The 24,196-nt window shown below is 35.6% G+C and overlaps 1 protein-coding gene across 1 annotated transcript in view; it reads left to right on the forward strand.

Moving 5' to 3' along the window:
* The first annotated feature begins 1,989 nt into the window (after positions 1-1,989).
* NECAB1 (N-terminal EF-hand calcium binding protein 1) overlaps positions 1,990-24,196 on the forward strand; it is a 183,620-nt gene continuing 161,413 nt past the window's right edge. Inside the window, exons 1-2 of the mRNA XM_060127738.1 lie at positions 1,990-2,101; positions 2,504-2,612. Of these exons, the coding sequence (XP_059983721.1) occupies positions 1,990-2,101; positions 2,504-2,612 (221 nt within the window). The remainder of the gene's footprint in view (positions 2,102-2,503; positions 2,613-24,196) is intronic.

The raw sequence follows: 24,196 nt of genomic DNA on the forward strand, positions 1-24,196 counted from the left end.
ATGTCTGTTAGTATTTGCTTTATGTATTTGGGTGCTCCTATTTTAGGTACATATATGTTGATAAGTGTAAAATCCTTTTGTATTGATCCTTTTATCATTATATAGTGTCCTTCTTTATCTTTCTTTATGGCCTTTGTTTTAAAGTCTATTTTGTCTGATATGAGTATTGGGACCCCCACTTTCTTTTCATTTCCATTTGCATGAAATATCTTTTTCCATCCCCTGGCTTTCAATCTATGTGTGTTCTTTGCCCTAAAGTGCATCTCTTGTAAGCAGCATACTGTACACTCTTGTTTTTTTATCCAACCTGCCACTCTGTCTTTTGACTGGAGCATTTAGTCCATTAACATTTAAGGTAATTATTGATAGATATATATTTATTGCCATTTAAAACCTTATTTTCCCATTGATTTTATATTTCTTCTTTGTCCGTTTCTTTTTCCTTTTGTTTTTCCTTTCATCATTTGATGATTTTCCTTTTGTATTATACTTATGTTCTCTTTTTGGTTTTTGTGAATCTATTGTGTGTTTCTGACTTGTGGTTACACTGTTTTTCACGTATGTTAACTCCTTCCTATATATAGTTGCCTTAGACTGGTAGTCATATAGGCTCAAACACATTCTAGGGAAAAAAAATCCACATTTTCTTACTCTCCTCCCCCACATTTTATGATTTTGATGTCCTCTCTTACATCTTCATGTTCTTCTTTTTGCTATTCATTGTGGTTGTCATCACTTTCACAGAAAATATTTTTGATTTTAAAATATTTTGATTAAAATTTAAAACATTCTGATTAATTTTGATTAAAACATTTCATTAAAATGTTTTAATCTGTGTACTGGTTTCTTTAAGTGATTATTTTCCAATTGTAATTTTCTTTTTCTTATAGATTCTTACTTCTTTTCTATTTAGAGAAGAGCTTTCAATATTTCCTTTAGGATAAGTATAGTATTGCTGTATTCTTTTAGTTTTTGCTTGTCTGGGAAGTTTTTTATCTCTCCTCTTCTAAAGGATAATCTTGCTGTGTAGAGTATTCTAGTTTGCAAATTTTTCCCTTCCAGGACTTTAAATATATCTTGACACTTGCTTTTGGCCTACAACGTTTCTGTAGAGGAATCAGCTGATAGTGTTAGTGGGGTTCCCTTGTAATTAACTCTTTGCTTTTCTCTTACTGCCTTTAGAATCTTCTCTTTGTCTTTAGCTTTTGACATTTTTATTATAGTATGTCTCAGTGTAGGTCTGCTTGGGTTTATCTTGTTTGGGACCCTCTGTGCTTCCTGTACCTGGATATCTGTTTCCTTCTTTACATTTGGGAAGTTTTCAGCCATAATTTCTTCAAACACATTTTTGATCCCTTTTTGCTTTCTTTCCCTCCTGGAATCCCTATTTTGCATAGGTTGGCATACTTTATATTATCCCATAGGTCTCTTGTATTGCTTTCTTCTTTTTTTTTTAAATTTGGCTTTCTGTCTTGATTGGACGATTTCCATTATTCCTTATTCTATTATTCCAGGTCACTTATTTGTTCTTCTGCATTATTCATTTTGCTATTCATTGACTTTAGCTCAGCTTTTATCTTGGCAAATGAGTTTTCTAATTTTTCTTGGTTCATCTTTCTAGTTTCTTTTTTCTGTACTCTGCATTTCCATTGATACCCCTTCTTAATTCCTTCAGTATTTTCATTATCTCCTGTTTTAAATCAGTGTCTATCATATTGAATAGGTCTGCTTCATTGTTTGTTCTTTCAGGGGAATGCTCTTGGTCTTTTAACTGGGAGTGGTTCCTCTGCTTCATTTTACTTTTATTTCTCTCTGTGAGTTTAGGAGAAGCAATTATGTACTCTGGTCTTGGAGGACTCTTTATACATGGGAGCATTCCTGTGTAGCTTGTATGGATTTAGTATTTTTGGTCTGAGGGCTTTTTTTAGTATGCATGCCTGGCACCTCTTTCCTCAGCATGTGCTGGTCATTATCCCCTTGATAGGTGGTATGCAGATGTGGCTGCTGGTGCCCAGTCCTGGAGTTCTCAGTGGTGGCAATGGCTTAGGAATGGCCCTGGGACACAGGATGGGAGCAGAGGTGGCTCACAACCACTCCTGGAGTTTGGGCAGGTGGCAGTGGGGGCTCTCAACCACTCCTGGGGTCTGCAAGGGTGGCAGTGGTGGCTTGCAACCACTCTTGGCTTGCAATGACTCCTGGTATCTGGGAGGGAGGTGGCAGGAGCCCACAACTACTCCCGGATTCCAAGAGGGAGATAGCAGAGACCTATGACCACTCCTTGGGTCTGGGAAGGAGGAGGTGGGGGCCTGTGACCATTCTTCGGTCTGGGTGGGTAATTATTTTTATTTTAAACACCTGAAATTGTTCTTCCTTTTTGAATACATGTATACATGCACAAACAAACCTGTTCAAGCATTTGAGCAAAATGTTAAAAATTAAAAGATATAATAACATACAAAATTGAAATGATTTGCTTCTCTTTTGTTTGTTCTTACCATTTTAGATGATGGAAAATTGTCCTTTGAAGAATTCAAAGCATATTTTGCAGATGGTGTTCTGAGTGGAGAAGAGTTACGTGATCTTTTCCATACCATTGATACACATAATACCAAGTAAGGAACTTTTTTTAAATCACTGCATTCTGTAAACAAAGTAGAGAGGGCATGAACAAGTACATACCAATGAAACAGATGGAGTAAAGCTGCAGAGGACACATTTTGTAACACGCCTATGTTCAGTTCTGAGATAGCCTCTATTGAAATGCTGTGAAAAACTGAATTTTGAACTGGAAAATAAAGATCTTCTGTAGGGAGTTCTCATAAAGAGTTTGCAGAATTAAAACAAAGCATAGGTTATAAATAATTCTAATTCTGCCATTAATAAGAAAGTAGAATTTTACCTTGTTTCTTAGATTTCATCTCAGAAATCTAAGAATTTAAAAATTGTTCTAAGTCCATTTTTATGTTACTGTAGTAAAATAGGAAATTGCAGCAATTATCTGGACAATTCAGATGTGTGTGCTGAACTCCAAATCAGTGTTACCTGAGAGATGTAGATAATGCAGGACACAGAATTTTCTCTGAGCAATCAATGTATATAGTGATATACTTGATTTATTTTAAAATCTAGCAAAATAAAATATGAGCTCTGAAAATTTGTAGGTTTAGCTGATGGATTTTTTTGAGTCATTTTACAAGAAATGATTTACTTAATTTTTGACATTTAAAGTGCTTTATTATGTTGCACTATAGGCACAGCTATGATTACATTTCTAAAAAATATTTGCTTCTCATGATCAAGCAAAATATTTTAAAAATATTATTTATGTGACAAAAGAGGAAAATTTAACTTGCAAGTTAAAAAGGAAAATTTAACCAACAAGATATATTTTCAATGTTTTCCTTCTTTCTTTCCAAATATTTTCAAAGTGGTTATGTCACTATATTTAAAGTGATAATAGGAAAAAAATATATAATGAAAAATATTCTACCCAACAAGGGTAACATTCAGATTTGAAGGAGAGATAGTTTTAAGACAAGCAAAATCTAAAAGAGTTTGGTACCACTAAAATGTCTGTACAATAAATGTTAAAGGGAGTTCTCTAAGTGGAAAAGAAAGACCACAAACAGAAATATGAAAATTATGAAGGTAAAGATCTCATTAGTAAAGGAAAATACACAGTAAAGGTGGTAGATCAATCACTCACAAAACTAGTAGGCAGGTTAAAAGACAAAAGTAGTAAAATCATCTAATCCACCATAAGTAGTTAAGGGATATTTTTTTAAATGCAAAATGTGAAATAAAAAATATTAAATGTTGGGTGGGGGTGCAGGTCTGTTAGAATGCATTTGAACTTAAGAGATCAGTAAAGTATAATTATCGTGTGTGTGTGTGTGTATATATATATATATATATATACACATATATATATGCACATATATATATATTGTTATATATAAACCACATGGTAAACACAAATCTATAATAGATATACACACAATATAGAGAAAGGAATCCAAAAATAACACTAAACATAGCATCAAGTCACATTGGAAGAGTGCAAAAGAAAAAGGAAAGAACAATAAAGAATTATAAAAATGAACTGAAAACAATTAACAAAATGGCAATTGATACATACTTATCAATAACTACTTTAAATGTAAATGGATGAAATGCTCTAATCAAATGACACAGAGTGCCTGAATGGATACAAAAATAAGACCCATATGTATGCTGCCTACAAGAGACTTACTTCAGGTCTAAAGATAGACAAAGACTGAAAGTGAGGGGATGCAAAAAGGTATTCCATGCAAGCAGAAATGAAAAGAAAGCCAGGGTAGCAATATTTATATCAGATAAAATAGACTTTTAAACAAAGACTGTAACAAGAGACAAAGTAGGACATTACATAATGATAAAGAGATAAATGCAATAAGGAGATATAACATTTATAAATATATTTAAATCCAACATGGGAGCACCTAAATATATACAGTTATATATACTAAATAACTAATGAGTCACTGAAGAAATCAAAGAGGAAATCACACAAATGAAAATAGAAACACAACAATCCACAATCTATGGGACACAGCAAAAACAGTTGTAAGAGGGAAGTTTATAGAGATACAAGCCTACCTCAGGAAAGAAGAAAAATCCCAGAGAAATAGCTTAATCTTACACCTAAAGGAACTAGAAAAAGAAATGCCAACAAAAATCTAATGTTATTATGAAGAAAGCAATAATAATGAACATAGGAGAAATAAATGAAATAGAGACTAAAAAAGAGACAAAAAAATCAATGAAACTAAGAGCTGATTCTTTGAAAAGATAAACAAAATTGATAAAACTTTAGACAGACTCATCAAGAAAAAAGGAGAGGTCCCAAATCAATAAAATAAGAAATTAAAAAAAGAGAGAGGTCCAAAATCAATAAAATAAGAAATGAAAAAGAAGTTACAACCCATGTTATAGAAATAGAAAGGATCATAAGAGATTGCTAAGAACAATTATACACCAATAAAATGGACAACCTAGAAGAAATGGATGAGTTCCTAGAAACATAAATCTCCCAAGACTGAATCAGGAAGAAATAGAAAATATTAACAGACCTATTAGCAGTAATGAAAAATAATCAGTAATAAAACAAACAGAAGTTCAGGACCAGTTGGCTTCACAGGTGAATTCTCTCAAATATTTAGAAGAGTTAATGCCTATCCTTCTCAAACTATTCCTCCCCCCCAAAAAAAAATTGAAGAGGAAGGAATGCTTCTGAACTCATTGCAAGAGGCCAGCATTACCCTGATACCAAAACTAGACAAAGACCCCACAGAAAAAGAAAATGATAGGCCCATATCTCTGGTGAACATAGGTGCAAAAATCCTCAACAAAATTTTAGCACATTGAATTCAACAATACATTAAAAGGATCAAACAACATGATCAAGTGGGATTCATCCCAGATTTATCCCCCGGATGCAAGGATGGTTTAATATCGGCAAATCAATTAATAGGATACACCACGTTAACAAATGGAAGAGTAAAAATCATATGATCATCTAAACAGATGGAGAAAAACTTTTGACAAAATTCAACACCAATTTATGATTTAAAACCTCTCAACAAAATGGGTGTAGAAGTAATATACCTCAACATAATAAAGGCATAAATAACTAATGCACAGCTAACATCATATTCAACAGTGAAAGGTTGAAACTTTTCCCACAAAGATCAGTAACAAGAAAAGCATGCTCAATCTACCACTCCTATTCAACATAGTACTGGAAGTCCTAGCCACAGCAATTAGACTAGCAAAGGAAATAAAAGAATTCAAATTGGAAGGAATAAGTAAAACTGTCATTGTTTGCAGATGACATGATACTATATATAGAAAATTCTATATAGTATAGATACTATATATAGAAAATTCTAAACACACTGCCAAAAGACTACTAGAACTTTCAATGAATTCAGTAAAGTTGTAGGATAAAAAATTAACATACAGAAATCTGTTGCATTTCTGTACACTAAGAACAAACTATCAGAAAGAGAAATTAAGAAAACTATCTCATTTACAGTGGCATCAAAACTAATAAAATTCCTAGGTATAAATCTAACCAAGGAGGTAAAAGACCCATTTGGAAAACTATAAAACGTTGATGAAAGAAATTGAAGATAACAACATACAAAGGGAAATATATACTGTGCTAAGGAATTGGAAGAATTAATATTGTTAAAATGTCCATGCCACCCAAAGCAATCTACAGTTTTAGTGTAATCCCTATCAAAATACCAATGGTAATTTCCACAGAACTAGAACAAATAATTCTAAAATTTGCCTGGAAACACAAAAGACCCTGAATAATCTAAACAATTTTGAGAAAGAAAAACAACACCGGATGTATCCCACTCCCTCATTTCAAACTATACCTCAAAGCTACAGTAATCAAAACAGTATGGTACTGGCATGAAAACATAGATCAGTGGAACAAAATTAAGAGCCCAGAAATAAACCCATGTTTATATGTTCAATTAGTCTACAACAAAGGAGGCAAGGACATACAATGGAGACAAGACAGCTTCTTCAATAAATGGTATTGGGAGAACCAGACAGCTACTTACAAAATAATCAAACTGGACTACTTTCTCATGCCATATAAAAAATATACTCAAAATGGATTAAAAACATAAATGTAAGGCCTTAAACCATAAAACCTTTAGAAGATAACACAGGCAGTATGCTATTTGACATTAGTCTTAGCAATATTCTTTTGGATTTGTCTCCTCAGGCAAGGGAAACAAAAGCAAAAATAAATAAATAAGACTACATCAAACTAAAAAGCTTTTACACAGTGAAAGAAAATTTCAGAAAAATGAAAAGGCAGCCTACTGAATGTGAGAAGATATTTTCAAACTATATATTGGAAAAGAAATCAGTATCCAAAATATACAAGGAACTCATACAACTCAACCTCAAAAAAAACAACCAAGTAAAAAAGGGCAGAGGACTTTAATAGATATTTTTCCAAAGAAGAAATAAAGATGGCCATCAGACACATGAAAATATGCTCAAGGTCACTAATTATCAGCAAACTGCAAATGAAAACCACAATGAGATATCATCTCACACCTGTCAGAATGAGTACTATCAAAAATACAACCAATAGCAAATGTTGGTCAGGATGTGGAGTAAAGGGAAACCTTATGCACTCTTGGTGGGAGTGCAATTTGGTACAGCTACTATGAAAACATAGTGTAGAGTTTCCTCAAACAATTAATGATAGAACTACCATACAATCTAGCTATTTCACTTCTGAGTATTTTTCTGAAGAAAACAAAATCAAAAAGATACATGCACCCCCATGTTCACTGCAGCATTATTTACAATAGCCAAGATTTGGAAGCAACCTAAGAGTCCATCAATAGATGGATGAATAAGGAAGATGTGGTACATACATACAATATAATACTATTCAGCCATAAAGAGAATAAAATTTTGCCATTTGCAACAACATGGATGGACTTTTGGAGGATATAATGCTAGGTGAAATAAATAAAATAAAGAAGGCGAATACTGTGTGATATCACTTACATGTGGAATCTAAAACATACAACAAACTAGTGAATATAACAAAAAAGAAGCAGACTTACAGATGTAGAGAACAAAATAGTGGTTACCAATGGGGAGAGAGAGGGGAGAGGGTCAATATAGGGTTGGGGGACTAGAGGTACAAAATACTATGTATAAAATGAATAAGCTACAAGGATATGTTGACAGCATAGGGAATATAGCTAATATTTTATAATAACTGCAAATATTGTTAAAAATTGTGAATTGCTATGAGTCATGGGGATGAATTGTACTGCATGAGGAATACAGTCAATAATATTGTAATAACATTGTATGATGATAAATGGTAACTAGATTTACTGTGATCATTTTGTAATGTATAGCAATATTGAATCACTATGTTGTACACCTGCAACTAATCTAGTCAATTATTCTTCAACATCAAAAGAAGTGTTTTCACTTATCAGAAAGCCAGGATGTCCACATTTTTCAGTCAGTTAGAGGAATACATGAAGAAATTAGCACAATTCCTTGTAGAAGAGATTCACAGCACAGGCAGGGAGAATGATCCCCTGGAGGCAAAAATGATTCTTCCAGTATAGCAATTTGGAGTTCCAGATTGTCAGGATAGACCAAACAGTAGACCAGATGGAAGTTTTGCTGTTATGTCAGACAGTGAACACACAGGAAATTTTCTTGGGGCCTGCAGATGGAAGCCTGTGATAGAGATGGACAACTGATGTCTTTAGATCAGGTGTTCCTTATTCCAGACTAAAATAATTTTTTTGGATGCTGAGCACTGGGATTTCAACCCAGTACTTGTTAAATCACTGAAGCACACTAAAGCAAAAAAAAAAACAAAAAACAAAAAATTACCACCTACAAAAAAATCATAGTTCATCTTGAGCTAGACTTGAAAGTTTAAAATTTTCTTTCTTAACCTAACATGAAACTTTTCTCTCTAAAGTTTCACTTAATTTGTTCAATTTCTTAGGGCCATGCAGAATATGAATATTTTATAACAAGTCTTTCTAATATTTGAAGACAGTTTTTATGCACCAATAATGAGATAAAGTCCCATAATAATTGGAGAGTAATAATATCAAAGGGTTTGTTTTAGATGATAGAATTTTATTCCTTCTGAAACAGGAAAATCCGTTCATTTTATACTTGTGCATAACAGTTAAATTTTAAAGCTTGATTAGTTGGTTGATGAAACCGCCTTCTCCCTTGAGTTATCCATTACCCTCCTTAAGTAGACACATTTTATGGGCATTAGGAAAAGAAGGCAGGATCAGTACCCAAGGAATAAGTATTTAGTAGGTTGGTCTGAAGACCAAAGCCTGCACTGCATTATGACTAGAAAGGTCATTCCAATTCCAATAGCTCCAATAGTGGGTAAGAGAGATCTCCCTATTAACGTAGCCTATACATCTTCAACTAGCACTGAACGCTAAGAGAGCAGCACCAAGTGCCTGGAGGATAGGGCAGACCCCAGTCCCAAATGCTAAGCTAAGGAAGTATGGCATGACTTAGAGTCATGAAATCAGAAAATGGAAAAAGGTGGTGTAGCTGTATGTCAAGAGAGCACAGTGAAAATCAAAGTCCAGAGAATACAGGCTAAAGTGTGGTGGACACACTGGCTGTGTCAGGGTTGAGTTTTAGCAATATAGATTGGGCAAAGGAACACTGGCAGAAGAGTACTCCAAGTATTCAGACGAAGCCCAAACTGCCCATGAGCAAACTCACAGAGAACGAAGAGTCCAGATGGAGCATTTTATGATCAAGACTTACCTGTTAGAACCAGATGGCGGGCTGACATCTGTCCAGGCATTAAGTTGCCTCTTTGGCATAAGCAGACAAAGCCCAACAGATGTATACTGTTTTCCACAGAGAGGCACAAGTTAGCTGACACATGTGGTCAATGATGTTAGTTTAGCATACTTATATGCCAAATGAGGCATGGCGCCAGAGGAGCCAAGGAAACTAAGGAGGGAGAGAATAACATTCTTTTTATAGATTTCCCTCAACTTCTCCTAAGCCTTACTTAGCAGAGTTCACAGCAGGGCAGAAGATGTACTAGGAAGGACTTTACTGGTTGTGAGTGACAGAAACATAAATTAAGCTGACTTAAAGAAATAATTATCTGGTTCATGTATCTGAAAAGTCCAGAGGTAGGCTTCATGTGTGTTGGAGTAAAGTGCCCAAACAGTGGTGCTAGGAATCTGTCTATCATCTCTCACCTCTTCTTTCTCTATGTTGGCTATTCTCTTGTGCAGACTCTCTTGCTGAGAGGTCAAGATGGTTACGAGAGGCTCAAGGTTCATATTGCCACCACCTTGGCAAATGCCAAGAGGCTGGTTTTCTTTCAGAGTAGTACCAGCAAAATTCTGGTCTTGAATTATGTTAGCCTGGCTTGGAGCTCATACACATCTCTGGAAAATCACTGTTTTCAAGGAAAAAATAAAGTGAAAAGGAACCAGGATGCTATTATTGAGTTGCTATTATTGAGTTGCATGTGCTGCTTATAAAATTTGGAGATTCATCCTTTGTCAGTTGCTTCATTTACAAATATTTTCTCCCACTCTGAGTGTTGTCTTTTTGTCTTGTTTATAGTTTCCTTTGCTGTGCAAAAGATTTTAAGTTTCATTAGGTCCCATTTGTTGATTTTTGTTTCTATTCTCTAGGAGGTGGGTCAAAAAATATCTTGCTGTGATTTATGTCATAGAGTGTTCTTCCTATGTTTTCCTCTAAGAATTTTATAGTGTCTGGCCTTACATTTAGGTCTTTAATCTATTTTGAGTTTATTTTTGTGTGTGGAGTCAGGGAGTGTTCTAATTTCATTCTTTTACATGTAGCTGTCCAGTTTTCCCAGCACCACTTATTGAAGAGGCTATCTTTTCTCCATTGTACATTCTTGCCTCCTTTGTCAAAGATAAGGTGACCATATGTGTGTGGGATAGTCTCTGGGCTATCCATCCTGTTCCATTGATCTATATTTCTGTTCTTGTGCCAGTACCATACTGTCTTGATTACTGTAGCTTTGTAGTAATAGGCTGAAGTCTGGAAGCCTGATTCCTCCAGCTCCATTTTTCTTTCTTAAGATTGCTTTGGCTATTCAGGGTCTTTTGTGTTTCCATACAAATTGTGAAATTTTTTGTTTTAGTTGTTTGAAAAATGTTTAGTTTGATAGGGATTGCATTGAATCTGTAGATTGCTTTGGGTGGTAGAGTCATTTTCACAATGTTGATTCTTCCAATCCAAAAGCCTGGTATATCTCTCCATCTGTTTGTATCATCTTTAATTTCTTTCATCAGTGTCTTATACTTTTCTACATACAGGTCTTTTGTCTCCTTAGGTAGGTTTATTCCTAGATATTTTATTCTTTTTGTTGCAATGGTAAGTGGCAGTGTTTCCTTAATTTCTCTTTTAGATTTTTCATCATTATTGTATAGGAATGCAAGAGATTTCTGTGCATTAATTTTATATCCTGCTACTTTACCAGATTCATTGATTAGCTCTAGTAGTTTTCTGATAGAGTCTTTAGGACTCTCTATATATAGTATCATGTAATCTGCAAACAGTGACAGCTTTACTTCTTCTTTTCTGATTTGGATTCCTTTTATTTCTTTTTCCTCTCCGATAACTGTGGCTAAATCATCCAAAACTACATTGAATAATCGTGGTGAGAGTGGACAACCTTGTCTTCTTCCTGATCTTAGTGGAAATGTTTTCATTTTTTCACCATTTAGAACGATATTGGCTGTGGGTTTGTCATATATGACCTTTAGTATGTTGACGTAAGTTCCCTCTATGCCTACTTTCTGGAGGGTTTTTTTTCATAAATGGCTCTTGAATTTTGTCAGAAGCTTTTTCTGCATTTTTGAGATGATCATGTTGTTTTTCTCCTTCAATTTTTTAATATGGTTTATTACATCTCTTGATTTGCATATATTGAAGAATCCTTGCATTCCTGGGATAAACCCCAGTTGATCATGGTGTATGATCCTTTTAATGTGCTGTTTGATTCTGTTTGCTACTATTTTGTTGAGGATTTTTACATCTATGTTCATCAGACACTTTTACTTGTATTAATTTTTTTAATCACAGATTTCTGCTTTTTATAGTTTATATTTCAAATATAGTTTACATTTTATATTTAACTTTGTTGCCCATGAAGCTAAATGTGTTTATGTCCTGGGTGGTGATGAACACTCAACGGGATTATGTCTTTAAAATAGTGTGTATTCAGAGAGACCAGTCCAATGAAAAAATCAGGGTGTGTTTTTCCTTTGCTTTTGATAAATGTATTAAAAGTAATTATTCTCATTGTATTTGATTAGAACTCTTCTTTAATGTGAAGAAAATAATTGGATTTCAAAGCCCATAACAGAAATCCCCCTGTCATAGACCACACAACAAATTTCTGTCCTTGATTTATTACTTAAAGTTTTTGGCACAATCTTTCTTAATCCAGGTAACATTAATCCCTGAAAATTTAATATAAAATATTATAGATATGAAGTATTTTTATTCTGGTAGGAAGGAAAGTGGGATGATTGATGCTTTGTATCAGACATTCAATGTCCAGTCTCAAAACAGCAAAGAAACCCTACATGAGATTCATCATCCCTCTTAACTTCTAAATCAGATGTCATCAGTTTTTTGAAAATAATTTTATATCAACCTTGATACAGCAAAAAAGGAGTTTAGATATTGTAAGAGGCTACCACAAAAACCCACTGAAGGTTCTTGGGAATTTTAGGAAGGAGGATCCTGGAGATTAGGGCGAGAAGGCTATTAAGTTGAACTCTGAAGTCAACCCATGTCTAAGATTCTGTCTTGCCCATGCAAACTGAGATTGCATTCTTTCAACAGAGTAACTGAGTGTTTACTAAGTGCCACATATTGTGCTAGGTACTGGGGATATAGTGGTGAACAAGAGATTTGTAGTTTAGAAGCAACATAGGAAAGTAATAGCTTGATTAATTATGACAGAGAAATACAACTGTTTTGGGGTTGGGGAGTTAGGGCAGACCTAGTCTAAAAGGTCAATCAAGACCTCATGGAAGAAGTGACTTCTAAGTCATGAGACATTATCAAGAAGAGGTATGGACATGAATGGGGATGCAGATGATAGAAGTTTCTAGCCAAAGAAAATAGCATATGTGGAAGTCTTTAGGTAAGAGAGAGTGTGGCATGTTGGAACAACTGAACACATTCAGCATGCCCATAATATCAAATTCAAGAGGGTGATGGTAAGAGGAGCTAGAGAGGCAAGCAAGGAGCCAAGTTGTGAAAGGCCTTGTGAACCAGTGGGGCTTGTGAATTTCCACCCTCAGGTCAGTGTGAAGTTGTCAAAAGGTCTTAAACATGCAAGTGACTGAATTAGGTTTATGTTTTATGATAGAAAATTGGATCCCCTCAAAATGAAGAGAATTGATGACAGCTGACAAGTCTGAAGACAGAAACACCAATTAAGAGGCAGCTGCAGCTGTACTTGAAAAGTGTTTATATGAACCATAATTTTGAGAGTCTGTACTCTAGTCTTTCTGAGTTGGCTTAAATCTTCCTGATCAGAAAGATTTTGGATGATAGTTATCCTGATGCTGCAGAGCAATAATCATGGTTAACCTTTATGGGTAATTTACCATGTGCAAGATCCTGTTTTAAGCACTTTACATTCGTTAACTTATTTAATCTTTACAACAAACCTATGATTGAGCCCAGTTTGCACATGAGAAAACTGAAACACAGAGAGATTGAGTAAGTGTCCCAAAGTCACACAGAGAGCAAGGGGTAAGGCTAGGCACTGTAGCTCTTAACCACCACTCTATACAGCCCCCTGTTAAATCAGTCTTTGTATGTATACTGCCTTGGTGTCTGGCAGAGTGGTAATCTTCATTTTGTTTCCAAAATCCCTGGCCAAGCAAACTTTTCAGTGTTTTACTATCTTTGAATATTAAGTGAGGCTAATAATATTTTCTGGCAGTAAATTGTAAAAAATTCATGGCACAAATGTTAAGAAACAGTTTAGTCTGCCATCCAAGGAAGGTTCTACATAAATATGTGACGTTTGTTTGACTTGGGTTAGTAGTACTTGTGAGTACAGAAGTACTTGTGAGTGCAGAACCACATGAAGCACCAATTCATTGCTCATTGCTGCTTCCTGGGTTTTAGACAGGAGAAAAATGATGGCAGCTGTGAAGCTACACTTTCATTCAGTTCTCTGAACACTGCCCTAAATTTTTTTTTTTTTTCGGTACGCGGGCCTCACTGTTGTGGCCTCTCCCGTTGCGGAGCTCCAGACGCGCAGGCTCAACGGCCATGGCTCACGGGCCCAGCCGCTCCGCAGCATGTGGGATCTTCTCAGACCAGGGCACGAACCCATGTCCCCTGCATCGGCAGGCGGACTCTCAACCACTGCGCCCCCAGGGAAGCCCCTGCCCTAACTCTTCTTTGGGAGATATTGCTGATACCTGTGGTGGGGGCACTCTCAATAAATAGAAATCTAATATTTCAAGAGGTGTTACCAAAATGGTGGTGATGAACCTATCAATTTAGTAACCAAGTAGCTGAAATAGCTGACTGGAACATGTGTGTAGAAATGAACTATCTTTGGGATAGAGAGCCTTTTGAGATTAACATCTCTCTTTCTGAAGAGCCTTAGTAATGTGAACTCTTGTTGACAGGATTTGCTTTTTTCCTAATCATGGCTTCAGGATGCGATAGTAGCTTGGAAAGTATCTTTTGAAAAAAAGATATTAGCATAGTATAGAGATAGATGGGGGTCAAAAAGTCATTGACTTAGTAATAATAGAATACTGGAGGCCACTTCAGCCTCTGGGTATCATCTAAGAAAGGGATTTAAAAACTGTTTGGGACTGTGCCTCCATCTCTCTTCTCCTAGTGTTTAGTTTCTCAGCCGTGAAAATGGTCTGGGGACTTGTTTTCAAAGATTGCAAGGAAAGGGGGGAACTGAGCAGACTGAGTTTTGGTCTTGAGAGAGAAGAAACTTCTTGGTGGATAATGGGGTTGCAGCAGTTCTGAGAATTAAAGGAAAACAGTCTGGGTAGCTCAGGCCTGAGAAGTAATTTGGGGCACTTAACAGTCAGGACCCCATGCAATTCTCTAGAAGGTAGATACTAAGGAATTCCACAAGGTGGGCCACAGGGAGCCTCCTAAAAGGTCCATCCACCCTGACCTCAAAGGTCAAATTTTGTCCTTGAGCTTGAAGTTATATCCAGTACAGATCTATATGTCTGACAAATACATGCGATGCTACTTTTTAAATTTTTCCATTGTTTCTAATCCCTTAAATACAAGTGCTGGGTAGGAGGGAAGATTGCTTAAGCTGCACCTCACATTGTATAAGCTGTCTGCAGAGGAAACACATCAGCAGGCTCTCATGGGCCTGGCTGTGTTTGTGGGGCTTCTTGGTTACTGTTGACTGTTTGTTTGATGTAGGCTGGAACCACTTGTCTGCTAGAGCTCTTTGCTCTTCATACAAGTCCTAGGCTGTCTAGCCCTGCATTGTGCATGCTTGGAGCTTTTTAACCACACTCAGAGGTTTTTCTAATGTAGGAATTTTCTATAAAGCCACAGAATGCTGAGACGATGCTATCACTTAGATGGCTAGAGGATTTTTTTGTTGTCTTGCTCGATGGATCTCAGAACTTTACACCTGATTTTTATGGTATGTGCTTTAAGAGTTTTGCTAAAGGTGCTAATGACTTTGGGGGCAGTATAAATGGTACATGATTGTAAGTGCTAGAAAAGTTGCCTTGGAATGTGGCAGATGAGAATAGACAGAAACATGTACAATTTACTGGTTTGTACCCCTTCCAGAATCATTCCTTTGGTTGAATGAGTGGATAATTACTGGTCTTCTTTTCCCTTTCATATCCAAGAGAGATATAGGTAAATACTTCCCTCATTAAAAGAAGGAGGAAAAAATCTTACTGTTTCCTCCTTGCATTTTTTTTTTATAATTTATTTCTGAAGCAGCTATGATTTGCAGGATGATGAGTAGAAAATCTTTAACACTTTCTCAGCATAGAGTAGAAAAAATGAATTTGATGATTTTTCAATGGTCCCATTGTCTATTGTTAGTGGGAATTATTTACATGCTCACCAGTCAGAACAGTGACAAGACCCTGAGGATAATTTCAACACTGAACCCTGGAAATTGTTTTATTTCACTCAAACAGTTGTTTATCAGTACTGACTATGGGTCAGGAACTATACAAATGTAAAATCTAGCATATTTTTGGACAGAAGTGCTTCCTTCTGAGCTGGATGTTTCCTTTTACATTTTTAGATCACTGACATGTATGTCAAGGAAAAGAAAACAAAAAAACTTGCTTCTGCAGGGAACTTCTAGTCTAACTCTTTCATTTTACATTCAAGGAAACTGAGTTCAAAGAAGATAATTATGACTGACTAAGCCTGGACTAGGACAAATGTCTCCTGAACCCATCCCTCCCTCTTCTCTATTCTCTACTGCCACCCTAGCAGACCATGAAACCCAGGTGGATGGGAAATGTAAGGGTTTTTTTCCTATGACTTAATTTCTATTTTGAGCATCCATTCTGCCAGGTGGTGGAAATTTATTGTCAGTCAGTACAGGGTAATTCTCTTCCATTTCTGTGTGCTGTGCATAAGTCTGGGGCCTTACCTAGTACAAAATCATGAGTGAAGAGGGGCATCTCTACCTCTCTGTTCACCTTTCCATGATGCATCTGTAGTATTATCTTCCTTTCCACCTGATTTTTGTTCATTAGTTCAGGAAGGTCCCTTTCATTCTCTCTTTTTCTCACGCCCAACCCTTTTCATATCTGCCAGCTCTCTGGGCCACGTCTCTACTGCTTTCAAATCCTGAGAGTCTCTGTAGTATTCCGAAATCAGTCTCTATGCAGGTAATTCTGTGAAACTGTTTCAGGTGATTCTGCTCAAACATACCACGTAGATGTGTTGGCTTGATGCTTCCCACCATGCCGATCAAGGAGAACATGGACTTTCTATCTGGAGATGCTAGATCTCAAACTTCTCTATGGTTCTACCACCAGACCACCTTTTTCACCTTACAGATGTAGCCTTGAGGGGAAGACAGGGTAAATGGCCTCAGGGAAGATGACCCTTGAATCACTTTCCCTATGTCTCTTTTCCTCTTCTACTCTAGGAAATCTTATCCAGTTACAGGGTGGGGACGATTAGCTATTAATGAGTTGTAGTCTTCTAAATCTCTCATCTTACCTAGGTCTAGACTTTTGAATTTCAAAAGTCAAGAGTCTGATCCCCTGTATTAGTCAAGGTTCTCCAGAGAAGCAGAATCAATAGGATGTATATTAATATAGAGATTTCTTTTGAGGAATTGGCTTTTGCAATTATGGATGCCAGTGAGTCCAAAATCTGCAGGGTGGGCTGGAGATCCAGGAAAAGCTGATGTTGCAGTTCAATTCAAAAGGCCACCTGCTAGAGAATTCACTCATGTTTGGGAGACGTCAGTCTTTTTTTTTTTTTCTATTCAGGCCTTTAGCTGATTGGATGAGGCCCACCCACATTATGGAAGGTAAACCGTTTTACTCACAGATTATTGATTTAAATATTAATCTCATCCAAAAACTGTCTCACAGAAATATCCAGAATAATGATTGATCACATATCTGAGCACTGTGGCCCAGCCAAGTTGACACATAAAATTAATTCTCACACCGTCTCTTATTTATGGTCTGCCTTGTCCTTGCTTCTCCAAGACAATAGTAGCTTAGTCAGTAGGAAGAAATAATGGTAGGTACTGTGGAGGTAGAAGTGGATCGTGAGACTCTTTCATATTTTTAAAATACCTAACTTGCATAGTTATAGTATTTATATATTTACTTTGACTGTTATTAATTAGAATTTTTCAATATGCTACCTCATAAGTACATTTTCATTTTCACAGGTATTTATCTTTGGTCTTCCAAAAAAATAAAGTTTCTGTGAAAACATACACTGGTTTATCTTCAGTTGATTATAATTTTTTTGTATTTTTCATCAATAAACAATGAATTCCATTAATTAAAAAAAATTGTTTTTAAACCACAGGTAGGGCACTATATATTTAAGTGGAAACTATGCAATTTTTCATTAATATTTGTCACTGAGAAAATTGAAGTATAACTTCTTTCACTTAACTTGATTTTTTAAAATTTTCTTGAGATTTGCATATTTTGTCTTTATGCAAAATCAAAGGACACTAGTCTGGTAAAACTTTTAGACAAAATCTTCTAAAATGAAGCAATGTTTTTTGCTCCAAACAGCTGGGTGTTTTTTTTTTTCTTTGAGTGACATCTATGTTCTAATTTTTTAGTAGATTTTCCCTGAGTGATTTTTGAAAGCCAGCAAAGTAATGCTTGTGACTCCCTTTGAGCTGCTGGGAGACCACAAGGTTTTCCAGAAGTTCCACTGGGTACATCCTAAGTTCTGTGAAGCAGAGATCAAGCTGGGCTAAGTGAACAAAAATGACATATCCTTAATTACCACAAAATGATACCTAATTACCTTCCTGCCAGATTTAATGTAACACAATATAGCTAAGATGGTGTTTGATTTCAATGTCACTTACAAAAGATAATCTTTTAGAACTGGAATGACTTCACCAATTTTACAGCTCGCATTTTAATAGGTGTCCCTTGGGTATGCATGCTGTCGATCATATTTTGGCCATTGATATCTAATGCTTTGCTAAGATTGTTATTACAACAAAATAACTTTTTGTTTAACACCAAAATTGCAGGAGCAATTATTTTACAGTGTCTTTAAAGTTGCTTTTGATACCTTAAAAAGAAAGAAAATAACAGACATTTTAATGTCATCAAAATGGAAACTGCAGTAATTATTTCATAATAGATTTATTCTATGAACTTTGCTTGATCTCTATTTAGATGGAACTATGATAGTTGTCGAAGCCTCCGAAAACTTCTTCAGTGAATGTTTTAGAGTGTTCTTATTGTAAGAGACTAGCTATGACTGGTCTTCCATCTTTTAGAGCAAAAGATTCAAGACAGAAAATTTAGTTTTAAGTACTTTCAATGATGAGAATGCTTCAATCAAACACCAAGTATTTCTTTCAGTTTATGCTATTTTCTACTTGTTCATTTATTCTATAATTATGTGAATGCTTACCATAGCCCAAACTGTCCAGACTAGAATTGACCTATAGTTTAAAATAATATAATAATTTATTTATAATTATTTTTTCTTCCAACTTTATTGAAATATAATAGACATAATTGGCATACAGCACAGTATAAGTTTAAGGTGTTCAGCATAAAGATTTGACTTACATATATCATGAAGTGATTATCATAATAAGGTTAGTGAATATCCATTATTTTATATAGATACAAAATTAAAGAAATAGAAAAAAACAATTTTTCCTGTGATGAAAGTTCTTAGAACTGACTTTTAACAACTTTTACACATAACATACAGCAGTGTTAATTATATTTATCAAGTTGTACATCACATCCCTAGTACTTCTATATCTTATAACTGAAAGTGTGTACATTTTGACTGCCTTCCTCCAATTCCCCCAGACCCCACCCTCCACCTCTGGTAACTACAAATCTAATCTTGTTCTATGAGTTTGTTTGTTGGTTGGTTGGTTTATGAAGTATAGTTGACCTACAACACTATGTTACTTTCTATTACACAATATAGTGATTTGATATTTTGGTATATTTCAAAATGATCACCACAATAAGTCTAGTAAAGATCTGTCACCATACTAAGATATTGTTTATTGACTATATTCCACACACTGTACATTTAAATACTTTGTAACTGTAAGTTTGTACCTTTTAATCTCCCTCACCTATTTCTTTCCTCTTGCCATCCCACTCCCCTCTTTTGTTCTCTGCATCTATAATTCTGTTTCTGCTTTGCTTATATTACATATAAGTGAAATTATATAGTGTTTGTCTTTCTCTGTCTGACTTATTTTACTTAGCATAATGCCCTCTAGGTACACCCATGTTGTTGCAAATGGCAAAATTTCATTTTTCATGTCTGAGAAATGTTCCAGTGTGTGTGTGTGTATCTCACATATTCTTTTTTTTTTTAACATCTTTATTGGAGTATAATTGCTTTACAGTGGTGTGTTAGTTTCTGCTTTGTAACAAAGCGAATCAGCTATACATATACATATATCTCCTCCTTCTTGCATCTCTCTCCCATCCTCCCTATCCCACCCCTCTAGGTGGTCACAAAGCACTGAGCTGATCTCCCTGTGCTATCTCACATATTCTTTATCCATTCAGCTACTGCTGAACACTTAGGTTGTCTCTATATCTGGGCTATTGGAAATAATACTGTAATGAACATGGGGTGCATATATCTTTTCAAATTAGTGTTTTCTTTTTCTTCATATATATATACTCGAGTGGAATTACTGAATCATATGATAATTCTATTTATAATTTTTGAGAATTATCCATATTGTTTTCCGTAGTGGCTGGACCAAATTACTTTCCCACAAACAGTATATAAGGATTCCCTTTTGTCCGCATTCTTGCAAATACCTGTATTTGTTGTCTTATTGATTATAGCTGTTCTGAATGATGTGAGGTGATATCTCATTGTGGTTGTCATTTGCATTTCCCTAATGATTAGTAATGTTGAACATCTTTTTATGTGCTTGTTGGCCCTCTGTATGTTTTTCTTTTTTTCCTGGAACTTCTTTGTTTTATTCTTTTTTTTTTTTTAACATCTTTATTGGGGTATAATTGCTTTACAATGGTGTGTTAGTTTCTGCTTTATAACAAAGTGAATCAGTTATACATATACATATGTTCCCATATGTCTTCCCTCTTGCGTCTCCCTCCCTCCCACCCTCTCTATCCCGCCCCTCCAGGCTGTCACAAAGCACTGAGCCAATATCCCTGTGCCATGCGGCTGCTTCCCACTAGCTATCTACCTTACGTTTGTTAGTGTGTATATGTCCATGACCCTCTCCCGCCCTGTCACAGCTCACCCTTCCCCCTCCCCATATCCTCAAGTCCATTCTCCAGTAGGTCTGTGTCTTTATTCCTGTCTTACCCCTAGGTTCTTCATGACATTTATTTTTTTCTTAAATTCCATATATATGTGTTAGCATACGGTATTTGTCTTTTTCTTTCTAACTTACTTCACTCTGTATGACAGACTCTAGGTCTATCCACCTCATTACAAATAGCTCAATTTCATTTCTTTTTATGGCTGAGTAATATTCCATTGTATATATGTGCCACATTTTCTTTATCCATTCATCTGTTGATGGACACTAAGGTTGTTTCCATCTCCAGGCTATTGTAAATAGAGCTGCAATGAACATTTTGGTACATGACTCTTTTTGAATTTTGGTTTTCTCAGGGTATATGCCCAGTAGTGGGATTGCTGGGTCATATGGTAGTTCTATTTGTAGTTTTTTAAGGAACCTCCATACTGTTCTCCATAGTGGCTGAGCCAATTCACATTCCCACCAGCAGTGCAACAGTGTTCCCTTTTCTCCACACCCTCTCCAGCATTTATTGTTTCTAGATTTTTTGATGATGGCCATTCTGACTGGTGTGAGATGATATCTCATTGTAGTTTTGATTTGCATTTCTCTAATGATTAATGATGTTGAGCATTCTTTCATGTGTTTGTTGGCAGTCTGTATATCTTCTTTGGAGAAATGTCTATTTAGGTCTTCTGCCCATTTTTGACTGGGTTGTTTGTTATTTTGTTATTGACCTGCATGAGCTGCTTGTAAATTTTGGAGATTAAGCCTTTGTCACTTGCTTCATTTGCAACTATTTTCTCCCATTCTGAGGGTTGTCTTTTGGTCTTGTTTATGGTTTCCTTTGCTGTGCAAAAGATTTGAAGTTTCATTAGGTCCCATTTGTTTATTTTTATTTTTATTTCCATTACTCTAGGAGATGGGTCAGAAAGGAGCTTGCTGTGATTTATGTCAGACAGTGTTCTGCCTATGTTTTCCTCTAAGAGTTTGATAGTCTGGCCTTACATTTAGGTCTTTAATCCATTTTGAGCTTATTTTTGTGTATGGTGTTAGGGATGATCTAATCTCATACTTTTAAAGGTACCTGTCCAGTTTTCCCAGCACCACTTATTTAAGAGGCTGTCCTTTCTCCACTGTACATTCCTGCCACCTTTATCAAAGATAAGGTGTCCATATGTGCGTGGGTTTATCTCTGGGCTTTCTGTCCTGTTCCATTGATCTATCTTTCTGTTTTTGTGCCAGTACCATACTGTTTTGATTACTGTAGCTTTGTAGTATAGTCTGAAGTCAGGGAGCCTGATTCCTCCAGCTCTGTTTTTCGTTCTCAAGATTGCTTTGGCTATTCGAGGTCTTTTGTGTTTCCATACAAATTGCGAAATTTTTTGTTCTAGTTCTGTGAAAAATGCCAGTGGTAGTTTCATAGGGATTGCATTGAATCTATAGATTGCTTTGGGTAGTAGAGTCATTTTCACAATGTTGATTCTTCCAATCCAAGAAAATGGTATATCTCTCCATCTATTTGTATCATCTTTAATTTCTTTCATCAGTGTCTTATAATTTTCTGCATACAGGTCTTTTGTCTCCTTAGGTAGGTTTATTCCTAGATATTTTATTCTTTTTGTTGCAATGGTAAATGGGAGTGTTTTCTTGATTTCACTTTCAGATTTTTCATCTTTAGTATATAGCAATGCCAGAGATTTCTGTGCATTAATTTTATATCCTGCTACTTTACCAAATTCATTGATTACCTCTAGTAGTTTTCTGGTAGCATCTTTAGGATTCTCTATGTATAGTATCATGTCATCTGCAAACACTGACAGCTTTACTTCTTTTTTTCCGATTTGGATTCCTCTTCTTTTTCTACTCTGATTGCTGTGGCTAAAACTTCCAAAACTATGTTGAGTAAGAGTGGTGAGAGTGGGCAACCTTGTCTTGTTCCTGATCTTAGGGGAAATGCTTTCAGTTTTTCACCATTGAGGATGATGTTTGCTGTGGGCTTGTCATATATGGCCTTTATTATGTTGAGGAAAGTTCCCTCTATGCCGACTTTCTGAAAGGTTTTTATCATAAATGGGTGTTGAATTTTGTCAAAAGTTTTCTCTGCATCTATTGAGATGATCATATGGTTTTTCTCCTTCAATTTGTTAATATGGTTTATCACATTGATAGATTTGCGTATATTGAAGAATCCTTGCATTCCTGGAATAAACCCCACTTGATCATGGTATATGGTCCTTTTAATGTGCTGTTGGATTCTGTTTGCTAGTATTTTGTTGAGGATTTTTGCATCTATGTTCATCAGTGATATTGGCCTGTAGTTTTCTTTCTTTGTGACATCCTTGTCTGATTTTGGTATCAAGGTGATGGTGGCCTTGTAGAAGGAATTTGGGAGTGTTCCTGACTCTGCTATATTTTGGAAGAGTTTGAGAAGGATAGGTGTTAACTCTTCTCTAAATGTTTGATAGAATTCGCCTGTGAAGCCATCTGGTCCTGGGCTTTTGTTTTTTGGAAGATTTTTAATCACAGTTTCAATTTCAGTGGTTGTGATTGGTCTGTTCATATTTTCTATTTCTTCCTGATTCAGTCTTGGTAGGTTGTGCATTTCTAAGCATTTGTCCATTTCTTCCAGATTGTCCATTTTATTGGCATAGAGTTGCTTGTAGTAATCTCTCATCATCTTTTTTATTTCTGCAGTGTCAGTTGTTACTTCTCCTTTTTCATTTTTAATTCTATTGATTTGAGTCTTCTCCCTTTTTTTCTTGATGAGTCTGGCTAGTGGTTTATCTATTTTGTTTATCTTCTCAAAGAACCAGGTTTTAGTTTTATTGATCTTTGCTATCATTTCCTTCATTTCTTTTTCATTTATTTATGATCTGATCTTTATGATTTCTTTCCTTCTGCTAGCTTTGGGGGTTTTTTTGTTCTTCTTTCTCTAATTGCTTGAGGTGCAAGGTTACGTTGTTTATTCGAGATGTTTCCTGCTTCTTAAGGTGGGCTTGTATTGCTATAAACTTCCCCCTTAGAACTGCTTTTGCTGCATCCCATAGGTTTTGGGTCGTTGTGTCTCCATTGTCATTTGTTTCTAGGTATTTTTTAATTTTCTCTTTGATTTCTTCAGTGATCACTTCATTATTAAGTAGTGTATTGTTTAGCCTCCATGTGTTTGTATTTTTTACAGATCTTTTCCTGTAATTGACATCTAGTCTCATGGTGTTGTGGTCAGAAAAGATACTTGATACAATTTCAATTTTCTTAAATTTACCAAGGCTTGATTTGTGACCCAAGATATGATCTATCCTGGAGAATGTTCCATGAGCACTTGAGAAGAAAATGTATTCTGTTGTTTTTGGATGGAGTGTACTATAAATATCAATTAAGTCCATCTTGTTTAATGTATCATTTAAAGCTTGTGTTTCCTTATTTATTTTCATTTTGGAAAATCTGTCTATGGGTGAAAGTGGGGTGTTAAAGTCCCCTACTATGAATGTGTTACTGTAGATTTCCCCTTTTATGACTGTTAGTATTTGCCTTATGTATTGAGGTGCTCCTATGTTGGGTGCATAAATTTTTACAATTGTTATATCTTCTTCTTGGATCGATCCCTTG

Source organism: Lagenorhynchus albirostris, chromosome 17, assembly GCF_949774975.1.
Source record: "Lagenorhynchus albirostris chromosome 17, mLagAlb1.1, whole genome shotgun sequence".
In the NCBI taxonomy this organism is placed as follows: Eukaryota; Metazoa; Chordata; class Mammalia; order Artiodactyla; family Delphinidae; genus Lagenorhynchus; species Lagenorhynchus albirostris.